The sequence below is a fragment of the Hypanus sabinus genome, chromosome 9 (assembly GCF_030144855.1).
Source record: "Hypanus sabinus isolate sHypSab1 chromosome 9, sHypSab1.hap1, whole genome shotgun sequence".
Taxonomy (NCBI): domain Eukaryota; kingdom Metazoa; phylum Chordata; class Chondrichthyes; order Myliobatiformes; family Dasyatidae; genus Hypanus; species Hypanus sabinus.
In genome coordinates, this window is record NC_082714.1 from 8,041,079 (window position 1) to 8,061,806 (window position 20,728).

The 20,728-nt window shown below is 38.4% G+C and overlaps 1 protein-coding gene across 2 annotated transcripts in view; it reads right to left on the reverse strand.

The window, feature by feature from the left end:
- Window positions 1-20,728, reverse strand: part of LOC132399073 (brain-specific angiogenesis inhibitor 1-associated protein 2-like protein 1) — a 131,961-nt gene that overhangs the window by 65,626 nt on the left and 45,607 nt on the right. For both annotated transcript variants that reach the window (XM_059979018.1, XM_059979017.1), the window contains exons 4-9: window positions 19,930-19,991; window positions 17,972-18,043; window positions 16,848-16,985; window positions 6,352-6,504; window positions 5,263-5,415; window positions 161-302 (exon numbers count right to left, since the gene is read on the reverse strand). In XM_059979018.1, coding sequence (XP_059835001.1) covers window positions 161-302; window positions 5,263-5,415; window positions 6,352-6,504; window positions 16,848-16,985; window positions 17,972-18,043; window positions 19,930-19,991 — 720 coding nt within the window. The remainder of the gene's footprint in view (window positions 1-160; window positions 303-5,262; window positions 5,416-6,351; window positions 6,505-16,847; window positions 16,986-17,971; window positions 18,044-19,929; window positions 19,992-20,728) is intronic.

Here is a 20,728-nt window from a genome sequence, read left to right on the forward strand (position 1 = left end):
TTCCCCCCCCCCCCCCCCACTTCTCTTCCTCTGCAACACTCACCTATAACCTTCCTTGCATCACTTAGATAAACTGTAAATTACTGTAGGAAGGAATAAACCCAAAGCTTGTTTGGATTTTACTGATATTTGGTAAACACTATTAAATTCCACTCCTTACCTGTCATTTCAGTATTTCTCTCAATAGGGGCCATGCGTTGTGAATTTGGATTGTTGAACATATCCAGCAGAGGACTCTTCTGAAATCTTACAGGAGGAGCAGGTGGTATTTTTGAGTTATTCTGTAATCCAGCATCATGCATCTAGAGAAAACAAGCAAGATGCTTGTTCACATTAAATGGTTTGGTACATGTTAATCAAAAAATTTCTGGTTGCAGGTCCCCAAAACCTCCCTCATCCTCTGTACAGTTGTATTAAAGAACAAGGGCCCGATAACATCATTATGTTATATGACGTGGGCGATCATGGCCTTTGACTGATAGGGCATGCCCTATATTTCCTACAGAAGTGGTTTGCCATTGCCTCCTTGTGGGAAGCATCTTTACAAGATGGTGACCCCAGCCATTATCAATACTCTTCAGAGGTAGTCTACCTGGATTCAGTAGCCATATATCCAGGATATGTGATATGCACCAGCTGCTCATACAACCATCCACCACCTCCTACAATGGCTTCACATGACTCTGATAGAGGTGCTAAGCAGGTGCTACACTTTGCCCAAGGGTGACCTGCAGGCCAGCAGAGGGAAGGAGCACCTTTGGTATGTCCATCCTGCCACCCCTGATATACAACTTGTTAAAAGACAGGAACCTGGTCATATTTTCCAGGATATCAGTATGGGAAGCATGCTAACATGTACTTTGTACTTTATTAGAATGTGAAATCTAACCTCAACATTAGATCCATCTGTACTGCATCAATAACTGGAAAAATAATGCATTATTAAACAATCCAGTGCATGATAATTCAGTATTAACCAGATAATGCCTCTTTTTGAGGTCAGATGCTGCTTGATTAGCTTCAGTTTTATTTGGGTTAAAGTTAAGGAAGCCTTTTGCAAAGTTTAAAAGTGAAGAATTAGCACAGTTTGTTCCGCAGAAATTCAAGAATTAAAAGTCAAAGAAACTGATTAGTTTAAATGTCAAATGTACAAGCCCACTAAACTACATTTTTGTATATAGAAATTCTCCTAATGTCCTTGCTACTTCCACCCCCCAACAGTTCCAATTCCTATTTTGTTTTAAAATACTGTAGAATTCCAAGGAAATAAGATTTACAGAAATTTGTTTTAAACATTGCCACAATTTGCCTGAGGATCAAACTCCTGTTCCACCTATACTCCCACTTCTCTTTTTCACAAATCCTGCACCATGATGTGATTTCTAACATCAACTAGTAGTGTTTGCTCAAAAATTTTCCCAATACAGCTTAACAAGTTATTAAACTCAAAAACCAGCCTTAATTACTGGAAAAAGCTTATTAATCAGCCACGTACTGCTGTAGATTTTTTTTTGTAAAGGGAGTTTCTTTGAAAAAGCAAAAAAAAGTCTTAATTAGGAAGATCACACTTTCAAATTCTGCATGGTGGAGTTTTCCACTTTGAATTGCTTGGCACTCAGAATTCAGAATGTCTCTATTAACCACATCCAAGAGCTTTAATTTAGAAATCAAGCAACTGATTTTTCCTTAAGGTAATTGCTATAAATTGTACCTTTACAAAATTCTATGTGATTATAAGGATAAGGTATTAAAATTATTCCACTCTACTACATTAGTTAAACGTTATTTCTTCCATTTGCAAATACTGTTTTATGCAGTCAGGGAACTATAATCATCCATACTAGTACAGGTCGGGGGAGGAGTAACACACAAACACACACACACAGAGACAGAATAGGACTAGCTGGATTATAAAACTTACTTTGCTCATTGGTTGAAGAGTATAATTTATGATAATGAAGGAAGAAAGGCCACAGCCTCAGTACCAGCAGGTTGTATTTATGATAATTATATCCCAGTTTGTTAGCACCATCAGAAACAAAAGGGAGAAATAAGTTGCGAGCTTATAACTTGATAATACCATCACACTATTAAAATCCTGGGATCCTTCTTGGCCCAAAGGTCAAAAGAACCAGCCATATAAATACCACAGCCTCAAGAGGTAGGAAGCTGAGCACTCTATGCCTAGTAATTCATCTGACAACTGAAAGACTTGAGACCAAGTGCAAGTCAGGACTGTGATAGAAGACCCTTACATTTTGCCAAAATGAGTTGCTTCTCCAACTTATTTTCTCATGCATACCAGCCACGGAATCTAACATTTAACATTAGGGTGCTACGGTATCGTGGCAGTTAACACAACATTATTACAGCTCGGGGCATCAGAGTTCAGAGCATTCCAGCATTCTCTGTAAGAAAGTTTATGCATTCTGCCCACGTGCATGTGGGTTTCCTCTGGGTGTTCTGGTTTTCTCCAATAGTCCAAAGAGATACTGATTAGTAGATTAATTGGTCATTGTAAATTGTCCTTTCATTAGGCTAAGGCTAAATCAGTGGGCTGCAGGGTGGTGTGGCTTGTTGAGCCAGAAGGGCCTGTTACACACTGTATCTCTAATTTAAAAAACAAAATAAATAAAACATTAAGGACAATTTACAGCAACCAATTTACGTATTAATTAGAACATTGTTAGGATGTGGTGGAAAGCAGAGCATCTAATGGAAATCCATATACAAAATGTGCAAACGTTTATGCAGACAGCAGAGGTTAGAACTGAATGCGGGTCTCTTTGCTGAATCAGCAGCACCATCTGCAGTATTACTGTGCTGTCTAGATGATAATAGGTCCTCAGACCACTGCACTCACCACGTGGTAGCGGTGGGGCAATGAATGAGAAATGGAAAAGTGATCAAGTAGACTTTTGTCCTGGATGGTGTAACACCAAGACAGGCAAGGAGGATAATGGGAATACCTTCATTACGAGCGTTGCAGTAATTTAAGGAAGCAGTTCACTAACACTTTTTCAAGGACAGTTAGGGAGGTAATAAGTGATGGTCTCGTCAGCAGTGCCAGATCCCCAAAAAAGATTAAAATAATTCTTATTAAAAATAAACTAGCACATACTAGCAATATCTTACCCAGAGGAGGTTGAGAATGGTCACAGGAATGAAAGGGTTAATGTTTTGGGGACTGTTTGATGGCTCTGGGTCTGTACTCACTAGAGTTTTGAAAAATGCGGGGGTGATATCATTGAAACCTTTTGAATATTGAAAGGCCTAGTGGATATGAAGAGGATGTTTCCTATAGTGGGGGAGTCTAGGACAGAGGGCACAACCTCAGAATACAAGAATGTTACTTTAAACCAGATGAGGAGGAATTTCTTTAGCCAGAGGGTGGAGAATTATTGGAATTTATTGCCACAGATGGCTGTGGAGGCAAAATCACTGGGTATAATTAAAATGGAGGTTGATAGGTTCTTGATTATAAGGGCATCCAAGATTACAGGAAGGCAGGAAAATAAGTTTGAGAAAGAAAATAAATCATCATGATAGAACAGTGGAGCAGTTCTATGGGCTGAATGGCCTAATTCTGCTCCTAAATTGCACTTACTAGACTGTTTTGAGTAGCCTTATTAATATTTTCTTGTTATAAAGCCTAGATTCTCCAAGAGGACTACAACCTTGCCATTAGGCTTGGAGGCTTGTGTGCTTCAATGGCCCCTAGAGCTGTTGGCTAGAGTCAGGGATTTTTGTGCTTTGGCTCTTGGTAGGGTCACCTCAGCCAAACAGGTCAAAGGGCAGTCTATAAGTGGTCCACTAGTCCTCCAGGTTCAGGGGAGCAGCTCAGGGCTAACAAACCTGAACAGTAAAACAAAACTGTTACGTAAACAGCAATGAAGAATCCTTCTATATGCAAGTGAGATTATATTCCTGAGTCACCACATGGAATTTGCATGAACTGACTGTAGTTAAATCCAAGCTACTGACAAGATGAAGGAAGCCCTGAACACTGTCAGAGATGGAGGAACTTGATTGCTGCCCTAAACATCACTGGTGTAATAGGCAGTAGAGAGAAAAGCCTAAATATCACCAATACTTCTTTCTCAGTCTGTACTACAACAAAGGCTACAGTGACTCTGATGTGGCATTTTTACTGATTGCTAACTGTATGGAAACAAGCCATAAATATCAGACAAGAATAAAATTTTAAATAACCCTGCCTTCCCAGGTATGTTACTTACACTTACATGGACAAGAGTCAATGAACTGTTACTACACTCTGCACAGAGATCCATCTAGTTAACTCCTTTCTTCCAGCTCTTGGAGTTTTAACACTGTTAACCTAAACTATTTAAAACACATTTCAAGAAGATCTAAGCTCAACTGACTCAAAAATAAAATTTCAGACACTTCAAAATATATAATTAAAACTGATGCAGAATTCCAACTTAAGTCCTTTGGAACAGATTTATTGACCCCCTCCAGCCGCATATACCTACTAAAACTATCCCACCGTCCTGGTTTGCCAACCCTTGCTTGGGAGGTAGGAAAGTGCCTTGCTGTTGTTTTTGTATTATTATTATTGTTTCTTGCGTGGTTCTTCTGAGCATCACGGGCAGGCTGTGTTAGTGCTGCAATGTGTGGCGACATTTGTGAGGTGCCTCAATCACATCCTTAGTTCTGTTGGTTGTTAATGCAACCAGTGCAGTTCAATGTAGAATATATATATCCATTCATGCATGTTTCAAAGTACATGTGATAAATGAATCTGAAAGCATATTGTTCTCCATCTTTTTACCGGCTGAGTCCTCTCACCACTTCCATCTATTGTGCATCTAAACTTCCCTATAACTCTCTTCACCCCTCCACCCTGTCAGTCCACCAATTACATCTGTCACAGATCTCACTCCCCCCCCCCAGTCCTGATGCAGCATTTTGATCCAGAATGTCAACATATCCTTTCCCCCAACAGATGCTGCTCAAGCCATTGAGTTTCTCCAGCAGATTGTTGCTCCAGATTCCAGCATCTCCTGGTTAAAGGTGACTGTTCTTCAACAAAAGTATTCTGACCATTCCCAAATAGTTTAAAGTAATTCTTCAAGGTGCTGAACTAAAATGCCTTCAGTAACAAGTTCTAACATTTCTCTATTAAGCTTTATGGGCACAAAACATAGAATATTTCATTCAGCAGTATACATACTGTATAATATACAAAACACTTAAATAAGTATTTCCCTCCTGACTATGTCAAAGCCAGGTACTTACAGAGTATCTTCCTATGATTGGAGAAGGTTGAGGAGTTTTGGACAGATATGGTGGGAAGCTACTTTCATCTTCATTCAAAAAGTCTGGCACCTTTGTGGCTTCCAAGCACTTGTCCTGCCAATGAATTATTTTGGCACGAAGGAGTCCATTGGCCTAATTGAAACCAATTATACAATGGTTAATAAATAGAAATTATGTTTTTTAAAAATAGTTTGAGCATATTGGATAGAATTCATGCTATGCAAACATTTACATCTATGCATTTGAATTGTTTTCTTTTCTCAGCCTACCTTAAGGCCACAAGACACTGGAGCAGAAGCTGCTCCATCATTCCATCATGGCCAATTCATTATCCTTCTCAACCCCATTATCCTGCCTTCTCCCCGCAAACTTTGACACCTTTACTCATCAAGAAAGTATCAATCTCCGCATTAAATATACTCAATGACTTTACATCCACAGTTGTCTTTTGCCAAGATTTCCAGATTCACCACCCTCTGGAGAGTCCAGTACCAGAGGGCATGGTTTGAGAATAAGGGGTAGGTCATTTAGGACAGAAAAACTTCTTCTCCCAGAGAGTTGTGGGGGTCTGGAATGCACTGCCTCGGAAGGTAGTGGAGGCCAATTCTCTGGATGCTTTCAAGAAGGAGCTAGATAGGTATCTTATGGATAGGGGAATCAAGGGATATGGGGACAAGGCAGGAACCGGGTATTGATAGTAGATGATCAGCCATGATCTCAAAATGGCGGTGCAGGCTTGAAGGGCTGAATGATCTACTTCTGCACCTATTGTCTATGTCTATAATACTCTATGTAACACTCAGAATATGCGCCACACGAAGACTGTCATACATATGACAATTATTGATGGTGCTCTTCTTTTAGATGGAAAACAATGGAGCTGGATAGTAGATTTTTTAACTTTCCCTCCTTCTGTGGGTAAAAACTGTTCAACTGCAGTGTAAAATATTAAGTACCGCTACTTTCAGTTCTTTACAGTAACAGTGCTTCAAATTTTGATAATTAATACTTTTCAACTTTTTTTTTTAAAAAGAGAACATCAGTTGTTTCACAGTTCTTTATATGGACCTTATCATGATAATTGCTTAGATCTTGGGAAAAACTGCAGTGCTTGTCCGCCAGGAAGCAGAACCGTCTTTTTTCTTCAAGTAAAGCCTCTTTGCAGCCATCAGTGATAAACTTTTGAATCTCGCTTTCTCTTGTATTGATAGTTGCCAGAACCTGAAAAAAAATGCATGCTATTTTATCTTTTTGAAAATCTATAGTAATTTCTGTCATATCATAATTACAGATTGTTGGTTTCTTCTAAAATCAAATTTCTGCATATTTGTGCCATATTATCATAGCTATGCATATTTAATACATCAGAAAGCAGTATATTCTGGACAGTTGATAAGAAATATTTCTAGCATGAAAGGCTACATTTCAGAAGCCAAAAATATTAAAATATCCCAAAACTGGTCACTGAAATTTAAACTATGTGAAAATGAGAGAAAGCTTATATAGACAATGTGATTTGTAGCCATTTTAATACATTCAGTGGCCATTTTATTAGATACATCTGTACATTTGCTCATTAATGCTGACATCTAATCAGCCAATAATGTGGCAGCAACTCAATGCATAAACACATGTAGGTATAGTCAAGACATTTAGTTGTAATTCAGACCAAACATCAAAAATCAGGAAGAAATATAATGAGTGACTTTGACCATGGAATGAATTGTTGGTGATCTCTAAGATTTTCACACACAACAGTTTACAGAGAATAGTCCCAAAAAAAACATCCAGTGAGCGGCAGTTCTGTGGATGAAAACACCTCGTTAATGAGAGGTCAGAGGAGAATTGTCAGACTGGTTCAAGCTGACAGGAAGGTGACAATAACTTAAATAACCACGCATAACTGTGGTAAAGGGCAGGTCGTGCCTTTCGAGCCTGATTGAATTTTTTGAGGATGTGAGTAAGCACATTGATGAAGGTAGAGCAGGAGATGTAGTGTATATGGATTTCAGCAAAGCATTTGATAAGGTACCCCATGCAAGGCTTACTGAGAAAGTAAGGAGGCATGGGATCCAAGGGGACATTGCTTTGTGGATCCAGAACTGGCTTGCCCACAGAAGGCAAAGAGCGGTTGTAGATGGGTCACATTCTGTATGGAGGTCGGTCACCAGCGGTGTGCCTCAGGGATCTGTTCTGGGACCCTTTTTGTGATTTTTATAAATGATCTGGATGAGGAAGTTGAGGGACAGGTTAGTAAGTTTGCTGATGACACAAAGGTTGGAGGTGTTGTGGATAGTGTGGAGGGCTGTCAGAGGACGGGACATCGATAGGTTGCAAAACTTGGCTGAGAAGTGGCAGATGGAGCTCAACCCAGATAAGTGTGAGGTGGTTCATTTTGGTCGGTTAAGTATGATGGCAGAATATAGTATTAATGGTAAGACTCATAGCAGTGTGGAGGATCAGAGGGATCTTAGGGTCTGAGTCCATACGATGCTCAAAGTAACTGCATAGGTTGACTCAGTGGTTAAGAGTATGGTGTATTGGCCTTCATCAATCATGGAATTGAATTTCGGAGCCGCGAGGAAATGTTGCAGCTATATATGACCCTGGTCAATCCCCACTTGGAGTACTGTGCTCAGTTCTGGTCGCCTCAATACAGGAAGGATGTAGAAGCCATATAAAGGGTGCAGAGGGGATTTACAAGGAAGTTGCCTGGATTGGGGAGCATGCCTTATGAGAATAGGTTGAGTGAACTCTGCCTTTTCTCCTTGGAATGACGGAGGACGAAAGGTGACCTGATAGAGGTGTTCAAAATGACGTGAGGCAATGATCCTGTGGATAGTCAGAGGCTTTTTCCTATGGCTGAAATGGTTGCCACAAGAGGACACAGGTTTAAGGTGCTGGGGAGTAGGTACAGTCAGCCCTCCTCATCTGTGAGGGATTGGTTCCGGGACCCCTCGTGGTTAGTAAAAAACGCAGATGCTCAAGCCTCTTATTCAACCTGTCTCAATGCAGTGGACCTTAGGACCCAGCGGAATCCTGGATCGTATTTAACCTGTCTCAGTGTGGTGGACATTAGGACCCAGCTGCAGAATTCTGACTCTGCAGTGTTTCCGTTCACGAAAATAATCGTGATCACGATTGAAAATGAAGTGGAAATAATAAGGCGATCGGAAAGAGGTGAAACACCATCGGTCATTGGAAAAGCTACAGTCGGTCATTGGCTACAGTCGGTCAACAATTGGAACAATTTTAAAGGACAAAGTGAGAAAGGCCCTGCCCCGATGAAAGCTACAATTATTACTAAGCAACACAGTGGTTTAATTATTGGGTTTTAGGTTTTTGATCCTCCTCATCAACCAGGCACGCATGGACAGTGCACTCGGGAGCGATCTGTGCTGCCCAGTGCTGAAACATACATTTTTTAAGCGTTTTATATCCATAGAGGGGTAAAATATATACTAAGACAAACGTTTGACTAACTGAAACTAAATAATACCGGATGTACCTGTTCCAACTGACTGAGAACTTCCGCTTTTTTTATTCCGATCTACGATAACCTACACACATCCTTCCATATACTTAAAATCATCTCTAGATTACTTGTAATATGTAATACAATGTAAATGTTATGTAAAATAATTGTTATACTGCATTTTTTAGGGAATAATGACAACAAAAAAAATGTCTGTACATGCTTGAACAACAAGTGCTGGAAGAGCACTTCTGGGTTTTTTCGATTCATGGTTGATTGAATACGCGCACGTGGAACTCGCGGATAAGGAGGGCCGACTGCACAGAGGAGATATCGGGGTGGTGAGTGTGTAGAATTGGCTGCTGGCAATGGTGGAGGAGGTGGATACAATAGGGTCTTTTAAGAGGCTTTTAAATAGGTACATGAAGCTTAATAAAATAGAGAGCTATAGGCAAGTCTAGTAATTTCTAAGGTAGGGACATGTTTGGCACAACTTTATGGGCTGAAGGGCCTGTATTGTGCTGTAGGTTTTCTATAACAGTGGTGTACAGAAGAGCACCTTTGAATGCACAACTTTGAAGTGGATGGGCTACTACAGCAAAAGACCACACCAGGTTCCACTTCTGTGGCCATTTTGTTAGGTACACTTGCATGCCTAATAAAGTGGCTACAGTGTATAAAAATACTGCTCTCCCAAGCTAAAAGATTCATAAGGGAATTTGATCTATAGTTATAACAGGATGGCAATAAATTAATGGCTTTATTCAATTACTTTACTTTATTGTCAATATACAAATGATAGTCAACGTGGAGCACATCTTATAAAAATACACTTTTCTGATTATCGGTAGCACATCCACCCCATATATTCACACATTAATCTGCAAACTATTTCCAGGCTGTTATTTCTATTCCAACATCTATTAATAGAACTAACTTGTAGGCAAGGTATGTTCTTTCCAGTTCCTTGTTTCATTTCAAGGACAAATAAATGAGAGTGGCTGTTATGTTTTGTAGCTCTAAAACACAAACTTATTGAAAGGAAAACATGGAGCTGGGAATAACTCATGTTCTTAGCTATACTTTTAGCGAGACATACACATATGACATGTTTTGTACTTTTACATCGACTGTAATAAATTATTTAAACAAAGAATGCTTAATCAAATATATTTACAATAATACTCAAATATTACTGAAATATCAAATACACAACACTTAGCTAAAGATTTAGTCACTGAGGATTTCTTACTTTTGTGGGATAACACATTTCCTGACTGGGGCTGGGGGGGGGGGGGGGTCACTTTCCTTGGGAGGAGAGGTTTGTGGCAGTGAAATAATCTCAGCTTCTTCGGCCTCCTCTGTGGTGGTTGTAGCAGCTGACTCTGGACACCCGAACAGTGCCTGGCAAGCTTCCCTGGATGACGTGGAACATTATGTATGCATAGTGTTTGACATCGCCATTTCCTTTGACTTCTGGAAAGCTTTCTTCTTTGCCATTTCTTCCTGATCTACAGTAATGAGTTCAAGGGGTGGGGCTTAGTAATTGACAAATCCTAAAAATGGCCGCAACTATGACATGTCCTTTGGCCTTGAAGCATCCATCACTACTTGAACTTTCTCAGCACACTCGTGTAATTTTTGTGTGTCAATGGTGTGACCACTAAGTGATGCTTGGTTTAAAGAATTCACACTTGTTGTGTTGTACCGAGCCCATAATCTTTTTAACACTGTATTGAGATTTTGGAGATATTTCTTGTCATCCTTATCGGTAACAATGATGACATCCAGATTACACGGAGTACCTGGACAGCCTTGCAGCACCTGGTCCATAGCTTTCTGCCAGAGTGCAGGTGCAGATACTACTCCAATGAAGCTGTGTGTGTTTATGGTGAGAAGCACTTTCGATTCTTCTTCCATCTTCATCTGTAGGTAGGCCTCAGCCAAGTCCACTTTGCTGAAGTGTTTTCCTGCAGGTGTCATCTGTACTTTGCTTGATCTTTCATTGATCCAGTTACTGTTACTGTTCTATAGATTTGCTGAGTATGTCCGCAGGAAAATGGATCTAAGGGTTGTATGTGGTGACGTATCCTGATAATAAAATTTATTTTGAATTGTTTGTAAAGATATCCTCTAACTTCAGCAGAGGGTATTGATCTACTTTCAGTACTGGGTTGATGGTGACTAATCACAATAAATCCTGACAGACCCATTCTTCTTGGCTACTGGAACCATGGGCTCCACTCAAACTTGGAAAGAATTCATTCAGCCTCCATGCGATCTAGCTCACTGGCTACTTTATCACGAATGGTATAAAGAACCAGATGGGCTTTGCAAAATACAGGTGTGGCATTTTCATGTAACACTATACATATTTGATATATTTGAGTTTTCCAATGCCATCCTTGAATGCTGCTGTAGCATCATCCAGTGTCTTTCTTAATTCACTTTCAGTTGACTCTATTGCTGGGAACGTGGCATGCAAATGGTGAATAGAACTCCAATCAAGTTGCAGTTGCCTCAGCCAATCATGACCCCACAATGCTGGTCTTCCTGTTTTTAAACCACATACAAACCCAATTTGGCTTGTTTGTTGTTGTATTTCATTGTTACAAATGTCATTCTAACAGGAGTTAACTTTTCTCCAGTACAAATTTTAGTTGGATATCTGCTTCAGTTTAGTGTCTTTGAAATGCTGTCCACTCATTTTGTGGAATAACTGAAACAAGCTGAGCCAGTGTCCAGTTCCAGTTTAATTAATTTACTGTTAACTTTGTGTCAGCCATATTGTTTGTCTCAAGGTTACCCAGTCCTGTATCACTCATAATTATCTGATTTTTCATCAACATGCAGATTAGTACTCTTTTTGACACTGCAACTTGACTTTTTAAAGCTTTTTCTCTTCCCTGTGCAGTCTATTTTGTCTGCCCAACATGCTATTTGTACATGTCCTACTTTGTTGCATTTTCTGCAAGTTTCACCTTTAAACATATCCTAGTTTGGTGAATGCGAGTCCTTGCCACAATGGTAATACTATTTGCCTAGCCAGGCCAGCTTCTGTTTAGATATTCCAATTTTGTTCACACTCACTTCCTGTCTGCAACTCAATTGTGCCCGTTGCGGCACAGATGCAACTATTTCAATTGCTATTTTAAAATGTAAACTGTGCTTCATTTAGGAGCTGTTTTTTAATGTCTTCTTGTAAAATTCCACAAACTAAACAATCTCCATATATCATGAAGCATATTACCAAACTGACAATACTAAATCTCCTCAATTCAGCCCCGTATGCTGAAACGGACTCCACCACCTTTTGATTCTGTTTATGAACTCTAAAGCTCCTTGAATTCAACAATGGCTTTGGTTCCATTGCATTGTCCCTGCATTACTTTCACAATATCATTTCAGCTGGTTTGGTTGGAGCAGTCAAACCTCTAACCAAACTGCATACCTTTAAATCCAATGCACTGAGCAAAATTGGCACTCGTTACTCATCAGCTATGCTTTAAAATACTACTCAATTCACTCAGTATACAATATCCAGCTATCCATTGTGTAATCAAGTGCATCCATCTTTCTGATATAGCCAGCCGTTTCTGCTCTCTTTTTATGATCATCACGTGGTACTCACTATTAATGGACTTGTGAATTTTGTCCATTTCCTGCTTTCTTTTAAACTCTATCATCTTCTGTCCCTTCCAAAGAACACATGCTACAGTGTTTTTTTTTTAAAAAAAACTAACATCTTGCTACACTCGAACACGTAGGTAGTTGTCTTGGGTTCGCTTAAAACTTCCTCGTCGTTACTATTGTTTTGTGACTTCAAAGCATAAAACTAATTGAAAGGAAAATACAAAGCTGGGAATAACTCGTGTACATTCTTGGTTTTACTTTTAGTGAGACGCATATGTATGATGTGGTAGCGTGATGACATATGCCATGTATGTACTTTTACATATAACCCATAATGAATTAAACAAACATTGCTTCAAACAATACATTTACATTACTGAAGTATTAACTACACAGTGATGCAAATCTAGAATATAGTACAGTATAGCATTGGTGCATGCCCTACTTTATCCTGGAGTGATCCTACTTGGTCCCTAAATATCTTTTTACTCTTGATGTACAGAATGCCGTGACATGCTTTAATTTTACTTGTCAAGGACTCATCATGGACTCGCCTGGCTTTCTCAATCCCCTTCTTGGGTTCTCTTCTAGCTTCTTTATAATCCTCAAGGCGATCTGCTTCATTTTAGTTTCCAATACTTTACATATGCTTCCTTTTTCTTTCTGACTAAATTCACCAACTTGACTTCTAATGTTCCCTTACCTTGGTATCCTTGTCCTTCCTCCTTACCAGAACAAAACTGTACCCTCTATGAAATGGGCATATTTCCAGAACTTGTAAATTTATAAAAGCATCTTTTCTCCAGAATACAAGCTATGTGTAGAGTAGTAGACTTAAAAATTCTAAAAAGAGATAAAATTGTGCTCCTTTGAAGCAAGATGCAAGATTCCTTAACAATGAGCCTAGCATTCACCATGACACCCAAATGAATTATCTGATCCATTGCTCTATGCAAGGTTAACTGAAAGAGGTTGGTAGCATTGATCAACATTAATTGATAATCAATTTGTATTGTCCAATAATGTTTTATCAAAAGAAAAGATCTATTCAGGAATAATGTTATCCCTCCATTGTAAAATACTTTAACATCCATACTACAGCCACAAAAATGTTACAAGAAAATGAATAAAAATTTGTTGAAAGAAATAATTCTCAGAAAAAAATTGAATATCTGAATATTCACCTTTTGTAGCTGAAAAAACTCAAAAGTTGCCTTGTAAATAGTTTATTTAACAAAGGGATTATACACTCAAAGGCCATGTTTTACCTCTCGAGGAACTGCTCATTTTGTATGTAGGTGTACAAATGTAAAGTGGCCACTGTGTGCATTTAAGTGATGAAACCATTCATGTTCAGGTGAAGGATCTTGGCATGTAATGTAAAATGTTTATTCATTTCCATAGACGCTGCCTGCCTCAAGTTCTTCCAGCATTTTGTGTGTGTGTTGCTCTGGATTTCCAGCAGTTTGTTGCATAATCTCGTGTTTATTATTTAAATTGTTTTAGGGCAGATTCAATGGCCTAAATGGCCTAATTCTGCAGTCTTATGGCCTTTAACAAAGTGATATACAAATTTGATAAAAGATGAGTAACCATCATCCTCCCTCGACAGGAAATAACTATATTTAAGACTCCTTTTATTTTGTTCTGTTTACTTCTGTGACGTGGATGTTACTGGTATTTATTGCCCATCCCTAGCTACATTCGTGAAAACGTCAATCACCAACTGAACAGACACCGTCAGCATCATCTCTACCCAACCCTTGCCTTTCATCACAACTGTGGCTTTTGTGGGTGGGGAAATGAAATATTAAAATTCACCTTGCATTTTTGGCAAACGTCAGTAGATTAAAAAAATGTGAGCTAATGCCAAATAAATTTACATTCAATGCAGTCATCAATGTTATTCCAAAGCATTAGGTAGAAGGAAATAGACAATGTATAGCTTGAACAGAAACTCCACTGTTACATGCATTGGAAGCTCAAAATTCATTTTTAAACAAGAGATTTTCACATATTGTTGCTACTTATGAAGTCCAAAATTCACAATGATCGTACTCAAAAATACAACACTAAATGTGCACGATTTCAGAATCAGAAACTTGTAGACCAGGGGGATAACATTCGGCCCATTGAACTATGCAGTACTGAACGAATAAATCATCTTAATCATTTTCCCCCATACCTTGCTCATTAACAAATTGCACACATATACACCTTGTTTGAAGCCCTGCCACGTGCATCCCCCCTCACGCCCTACTTCCCAACTCACACACTCAGTCTTGTACTGGTCACTTTTCATCTTTTGTTGCTGTTTTATATATTTATACTACAGCTTGTTTTATAATAGTGCTAGTAACATTCTACTGTCTTACATAAACCTATACTTCACACTTTATGTCAAAGTGTCAATCTTCTAGGGACTTGTGCTAATATTATAGTGCCTATATGTGCTATATGTACTGTGTCTTGCTCCTTAGCCCCAGAGGAATGATGTTTCATTTATCTATATACAACCTGATCACTGGCACCAGCCAAACTGCCATCAAGGATATACATACAGAAAAGTGCCAGGAAAGGGCCAGGATCCTGAAGGATCCCACCTACCTGCTCAAAGATTGTTTATCCCACTCCCATCAGGGAGGAAGCTATGTAGCATCCAAATCAGGGCCACAAGACTCAAAAACAATTACTTTCTCCAATCAGGAAGGCTGATCAACACCTCCGCCCCATAACCCACCCTTCCACAACTTTATAATTTCTTGTTAGCCACCTGATGTATAGATACTCCTGTGCCTAGGGTCACTTTATGTTTTTGGAGTGCTGCATTAGATCTGTAGTAACAATCATTTCATTTTCCTTTACACTTGGGTACTGGAAATTACATTAAACAATTTTGAATCTTGTACATTTGAATGACAAACTTAAAACTTGAATTAGTTATTTTTGAGGGTGGGGTGAAGCCTGCTTGCATTTACCTTATCTATACCACTCAGTTTTATATACTCATCAAACCTTCCTCATTCTCCTATGCTCCACAGAGTAAAGTCCTAACCTATTTAACCTTTCCCTATATACTCAAATCCTCAAGCCCTGGAAACATCCTTGCAAATTTTCTCTGCATTCTATAGTTCCTGTAGGTAGGTAGCCAGAACTGCGAACAGTACTTCAAATTAGACCTCACCAACATCTTATTCAACTTCAACATAACATCCCAACTCCTGTACTCAAAGCAGATTTATGGCCAATATGCTACCATCTGCATGTCATACCAATTTCATGGAATTACATTTCCAGTTCACTTTGTTCCACTGCACTCCTCAGTCCCCTACTGTGCCCCAAGTAAGTCCTACCCTGGTTTATCCTCCCAAAGTATAATACCTCATACTTGTCTGCATTAAATTTCATCTGCTATTTCTCAGCCAATCTTTCCAGCTAGTCCAGATCCCACTGGAAGCTTTAATAGCCTTCCTCACTATCCATTACACTCCAAATCTTGGCATCATCAGCAACTCTGCTGATCTATCTTCCCACATCTAAATCATTAACATAGTAGATAAACAACAACAGACCAGCATCAATCCCAGAGAGGGACAATCATAAACTACCACTCTCTGACTGCTTCCACTAAGTCAATATCAGATCTAATTGTCTAGTTCATTCTGAATGCCACGTGATTTAACTTTCTGGACCAACCTACCAGGGGGGATGTTGTCAAAGGTCTTGTCAAAGTCCATGTAGCAATGTCTTTATCAACCATCTTTCGTTTATCAACCTTTTTGGGAACCCCTTTGAAATATCTCTGTACAAGATTGATTACGTGTGATCAACCATGCACAAATCCACATTGACTATCCCTAATCAGGCCTTGACAACTGTTGAGCACCTGTAGTTTATACTTCAGATCTGCAGTACTTAATTTTATAACTCAAAAAGCTATTTACCAACTAAAGAGAATGACTAGTAAAATTATAACAATTGCAATACTATGGTGCCAGACACTTCGTGGTTTCAGAAAACAGATTTAGTGTTAAAAAATCACCACATATGGCTAATAATTAACCAGCACAGCACAAACCACATCCACCTCACAAAAGATTCGTCTTTTATTCCACTTGAGAAATATTGATTTGATCTTCAATATACTACAGCCACAAGGAACTCATTGGTTTCAGTTTAAAACTCAAACATGCGCTATACAACCCGAACACAGATGTACATATACTTTATCTCAGGCAGATTTAATTTTAATGTTAACACTTAGTAAATCACATGCAATTCATATTTATACATGTACACCCTATAAAGTGCACCCTAGAAAGAAACCAATATTGGTTAAATCCCCAAAGAATGAATCATAGAAAAAAGTTAACTCTTGGGACTCTAAACAATTTGAATGAAGATGGAAGAGAGAAGCAAATCTGATTTTAGACAAAATTATAAACTTGCCACCTACCTCCATTTCTTTATTTTCGTATTTGTATGCATTTTTTGTTCCTTGACTTTTCCTTCTAAGTTTCTTGAGTTCTGCTTGAGTCTTTTCCAGAGAATCTAATTTAGTTCTGTGTTCTGTTTGGTACTTTTTAAGAGTTGCCTGCAGGAAATTACAACAAGTTAATCTGCATGCCAAAAATGGTCAGTTTATTATAATAAATTCTAGGGCACAGGCAGAGAAATTTTAAGTACCTGAAGTTCTTACAGAAATTCCAACCTCTATGGCCTAATTCACCAACAATACTTAAAATTCAGATAAGCATCACATTACAATTACTGCTAATACGAATCCTCAATCTTCTCTTTCTAATTAAAACTAATACATCTGAAAATCAAATTGTATAGTACTCCAATAACCCTGGAAAAGCCCTTCATTTTTTGATTGAGAATATTCCAAGATACAAAAATAGGTTGAAGGTTTACACATTATGAAAAGTCAGTTTTAGATTTTTTCCTGTCATAGTTATAGACATATGAAGGAATGTAGGAAGAAGGAACACTCCACTTGGCTCTTCCAATATATTTTGCCAATCATTAATATCATGATTGATCTATGACTTTCCTCCATTATCTTTGCTGTCCATTATACCTTGTGAATAACAAAATAAACTCTTCCTCCTCCTGCGAGTCCACACAGTTTAATACTTAAACCAATCTCTAAACTTCTCAAATTGTGGACAAACACAAGTTTATATTTGTTTAATGATGTCCTCAGATCAAATCCAATTTCTATTTTTCTTATGAAAGCAAAAGTTCTGTATCACACAATATAATGACAGCTTTGGCTCTCTGTTTGGTATAATTGAGTATTAACCAGAAATTTAGAAGTGGAATTGTTAAACATGTTAATTTCATGTTTAAAAAACGCTTACTAGCTTTATCTGTAAAATGGCTTCCTGCTTACTGTAACAACATTCCATAAATATTTCCAACTTGAATTGTTGGGTGGGATTAGAGAAGGCATTTTTTCAGTAGCACAAGATCCCAAGTATTCACAATAAGTTGAATTTATTGTAATTCCTTAAATTATATCTGACAAACAATTAACTGTTACATAACTTGTAATTGAATAGAATAGGTACCTACATTCATGTATTTCACATCTTGATCAATTTTTTTCTCCAATTCAAATATTATGTCTTTGTGAAATTTCCTAAACTTCAAGATGAAAAAAAAAGCTTCAATTAGAAACTAAATCAACAGCAATAAGTAAGACTTAAATAATGCCCAAATGTACCTTAGCTTAAAAAATCTACTGCAGTCAATTTGAATGAAAGATAGGGGAGAAACAATGGGACCAACATTGAGAAAGTCCAGGGTTGGTGTGAGGAATCATCATTTTCATAGAGAGGAATGGATCTTGAGACAACTGGATTGTAGGGCCAGAGCTGGCTGGGGGGTCAGTGGGTCAAGGTAGCTGCAGGGGGTGTCAAAAAGATGCAAGATAAGCAACAATGGATACTCTTAGAGCATTGTAGAGAAAGTTACCTCAAATTTATAGGAAATGATTACAATGGATTCAAAACTAATTTTCAATTATGATGCACTATAAAAAGTAATGTAATTGAACTTAAGCATTTTGACACATTTTTATGCATCACTTCCAGGCATATTTTCTTCATCTCTTGTGCAGATGAACACAAATTTACCCTGTAGCTTGATTTGGGGGGCTTCTTAATTAAGTTTTGAAATTCTGTGGATATCCACAAACTGTTTTCTCTTCTACTCTTGAGATAAACTATTGTTTATTTCTAATGAAAAAGGAGACCAGCATCTGCTCTCAGGTATTTTATTTTTTTCACAACCAGGCGAAATATATATTTGTGACTTAATCTGGCTCAAAGGGTAATTTTCAATCCTCCTCCCCCACCCCCAACCAAATTGCAACCACGAGAAGCCTGTCAATTAAAACTGAGATCAGGATTCCAAAATGATCATTGGAGGCTAATCATGGCAACCATGTGAGTTGACCTGTAAGAGTTCCTCAAGGTAATGTTCGAGGCCCAATCATTGTCGGCTCCTCCATTGTTCCCATCATAAACTTACTGATGAGTGCAGTGTTCAATATTATTCATAACTACTCCAAAGGAAGTAATGCATGCATGCATGCAGCAAGATCTACACAACATTCATGCATGCACTACTAACAGAAAGTAACACTTTCATCACAAGGATGCTCGGTGATAACCTTCAACAGGACTAACCACATAACTTTGACATTCAATGACTTTGTCATTGCCCTACAACAACAAAATCTGGTGAGAGTGGGATGGAGGGAAACAGAGTGGGCACCATTTATGAACACTCAACCAGACCAGCCACATGAAAACCATGGCTAGGGAAAAAAAAACCGAGACTGCATCCTCAGTAAGTGACTCATCTGACATCCCAAAGCCTTTTCATCTTCAAGGTAGAAATCACAGGCACCATAGAACACCCTGCATTTGCCTGGATGAACGCAACCCTGAAGCAGCTTGATATCAGGACAAAGTCACTACCTTGAGTTACCCTAACCTGCCATCTTAAATATCAATTCCCTCTGCCATTTACACATGACTGCAAAGTTTACCATCTGCACAATGCACTTCAGTCACTCATTTGAGCTTTCTGGACAGCACCTCCCAAACTCATGTACGGGCAATGGATGCTTGGGACACCACCTGAAACTTCCTACGAAATAGCACTGTGGGAAGTCTTCATTTAAGTGCTGCAGAAGCTTAGGCACAGATAGGGCAACTAGAAAGGACTTGCTTTCCTTGGATGCACACATTTAAGTTAATTGTGAAACAGGAAGGTTGAGGAAAATTATTTTTATAGTGCTGGTGGTCTGGATCCTGCTGTTCTCGAGTAGTAATTGACAAGGGTGTGCACTAACAGCTGTGTCATCTGAATTGCCAGCATGGTCATAACATGCTGAAAAGCATATTTTTATGCTTTTTATTTTAAATATTATCATTCAGGTGTATAATTTTGGATAAGATTAAAAGGGGAATAACCATTTTAAAACTGTTTTTAAAATAAAACAATGTACAACTTATACATACATTATCTTCCATTTCAAAGTTGAGTCTCTTGTGAACTTCTGAAATCTCCATAAGGACTTGTCCTATGGGAATAATAGAAAATAGTTACATAGCTGCCTAGTTTATTTAGACAAAAATGATTTTGTATATACAAAAAAGATGAGTTTTTCCCCTATTGTAAATGGTACAGTATCCCAAGTCAGTCAGAAGTCAGGCTTGTGCTTCTGAAAACAGCAAGTTACTTCAGGCTCTGTTAAGGCAAGTCAACCAAAAGCAACTCCAACACCAACATTTCACTTCTCAGTGTCCATCTTTCATTTTAAATTACATTTTATTTTATTGAAATTTGTGGTAATATATTTTATGTGCTGTGTGGGATATGCATATTGTGGATGCACCATGGTCAGGAGGAATATTGTACATGCATACAACCAGATGAAACAGTCAGATGACAATAAATTTGAACTTGATCTTTCTCCCTTTAGAAAGCAGCTTCCGATTATGCCTTCTCTAGCTGAGGTTGGGATCAGAGTGGAGTGATTGATATTGAACCATCCAGTCTTCTTAAATACTTGCATACATTGTGATTTGGAGGGAAAGTCACATTCAGAGAAAAACAAGTTTAATTAAATTAAATTTCCTTGAATCCTTGAGGCACACAGAAAAATGTGGAAAAATCATCTCAAGTAGCAACCATTTTGTGTTTGGGAATTTATGATTGCAAGATTCAGAATAGTTTCTTGGAGAGGGTTCAAAAGGGGTTTACAAAAATAATTTCAGGATTGAAAGCTTTATCACATGAAAAGCATTTGATGGTTCT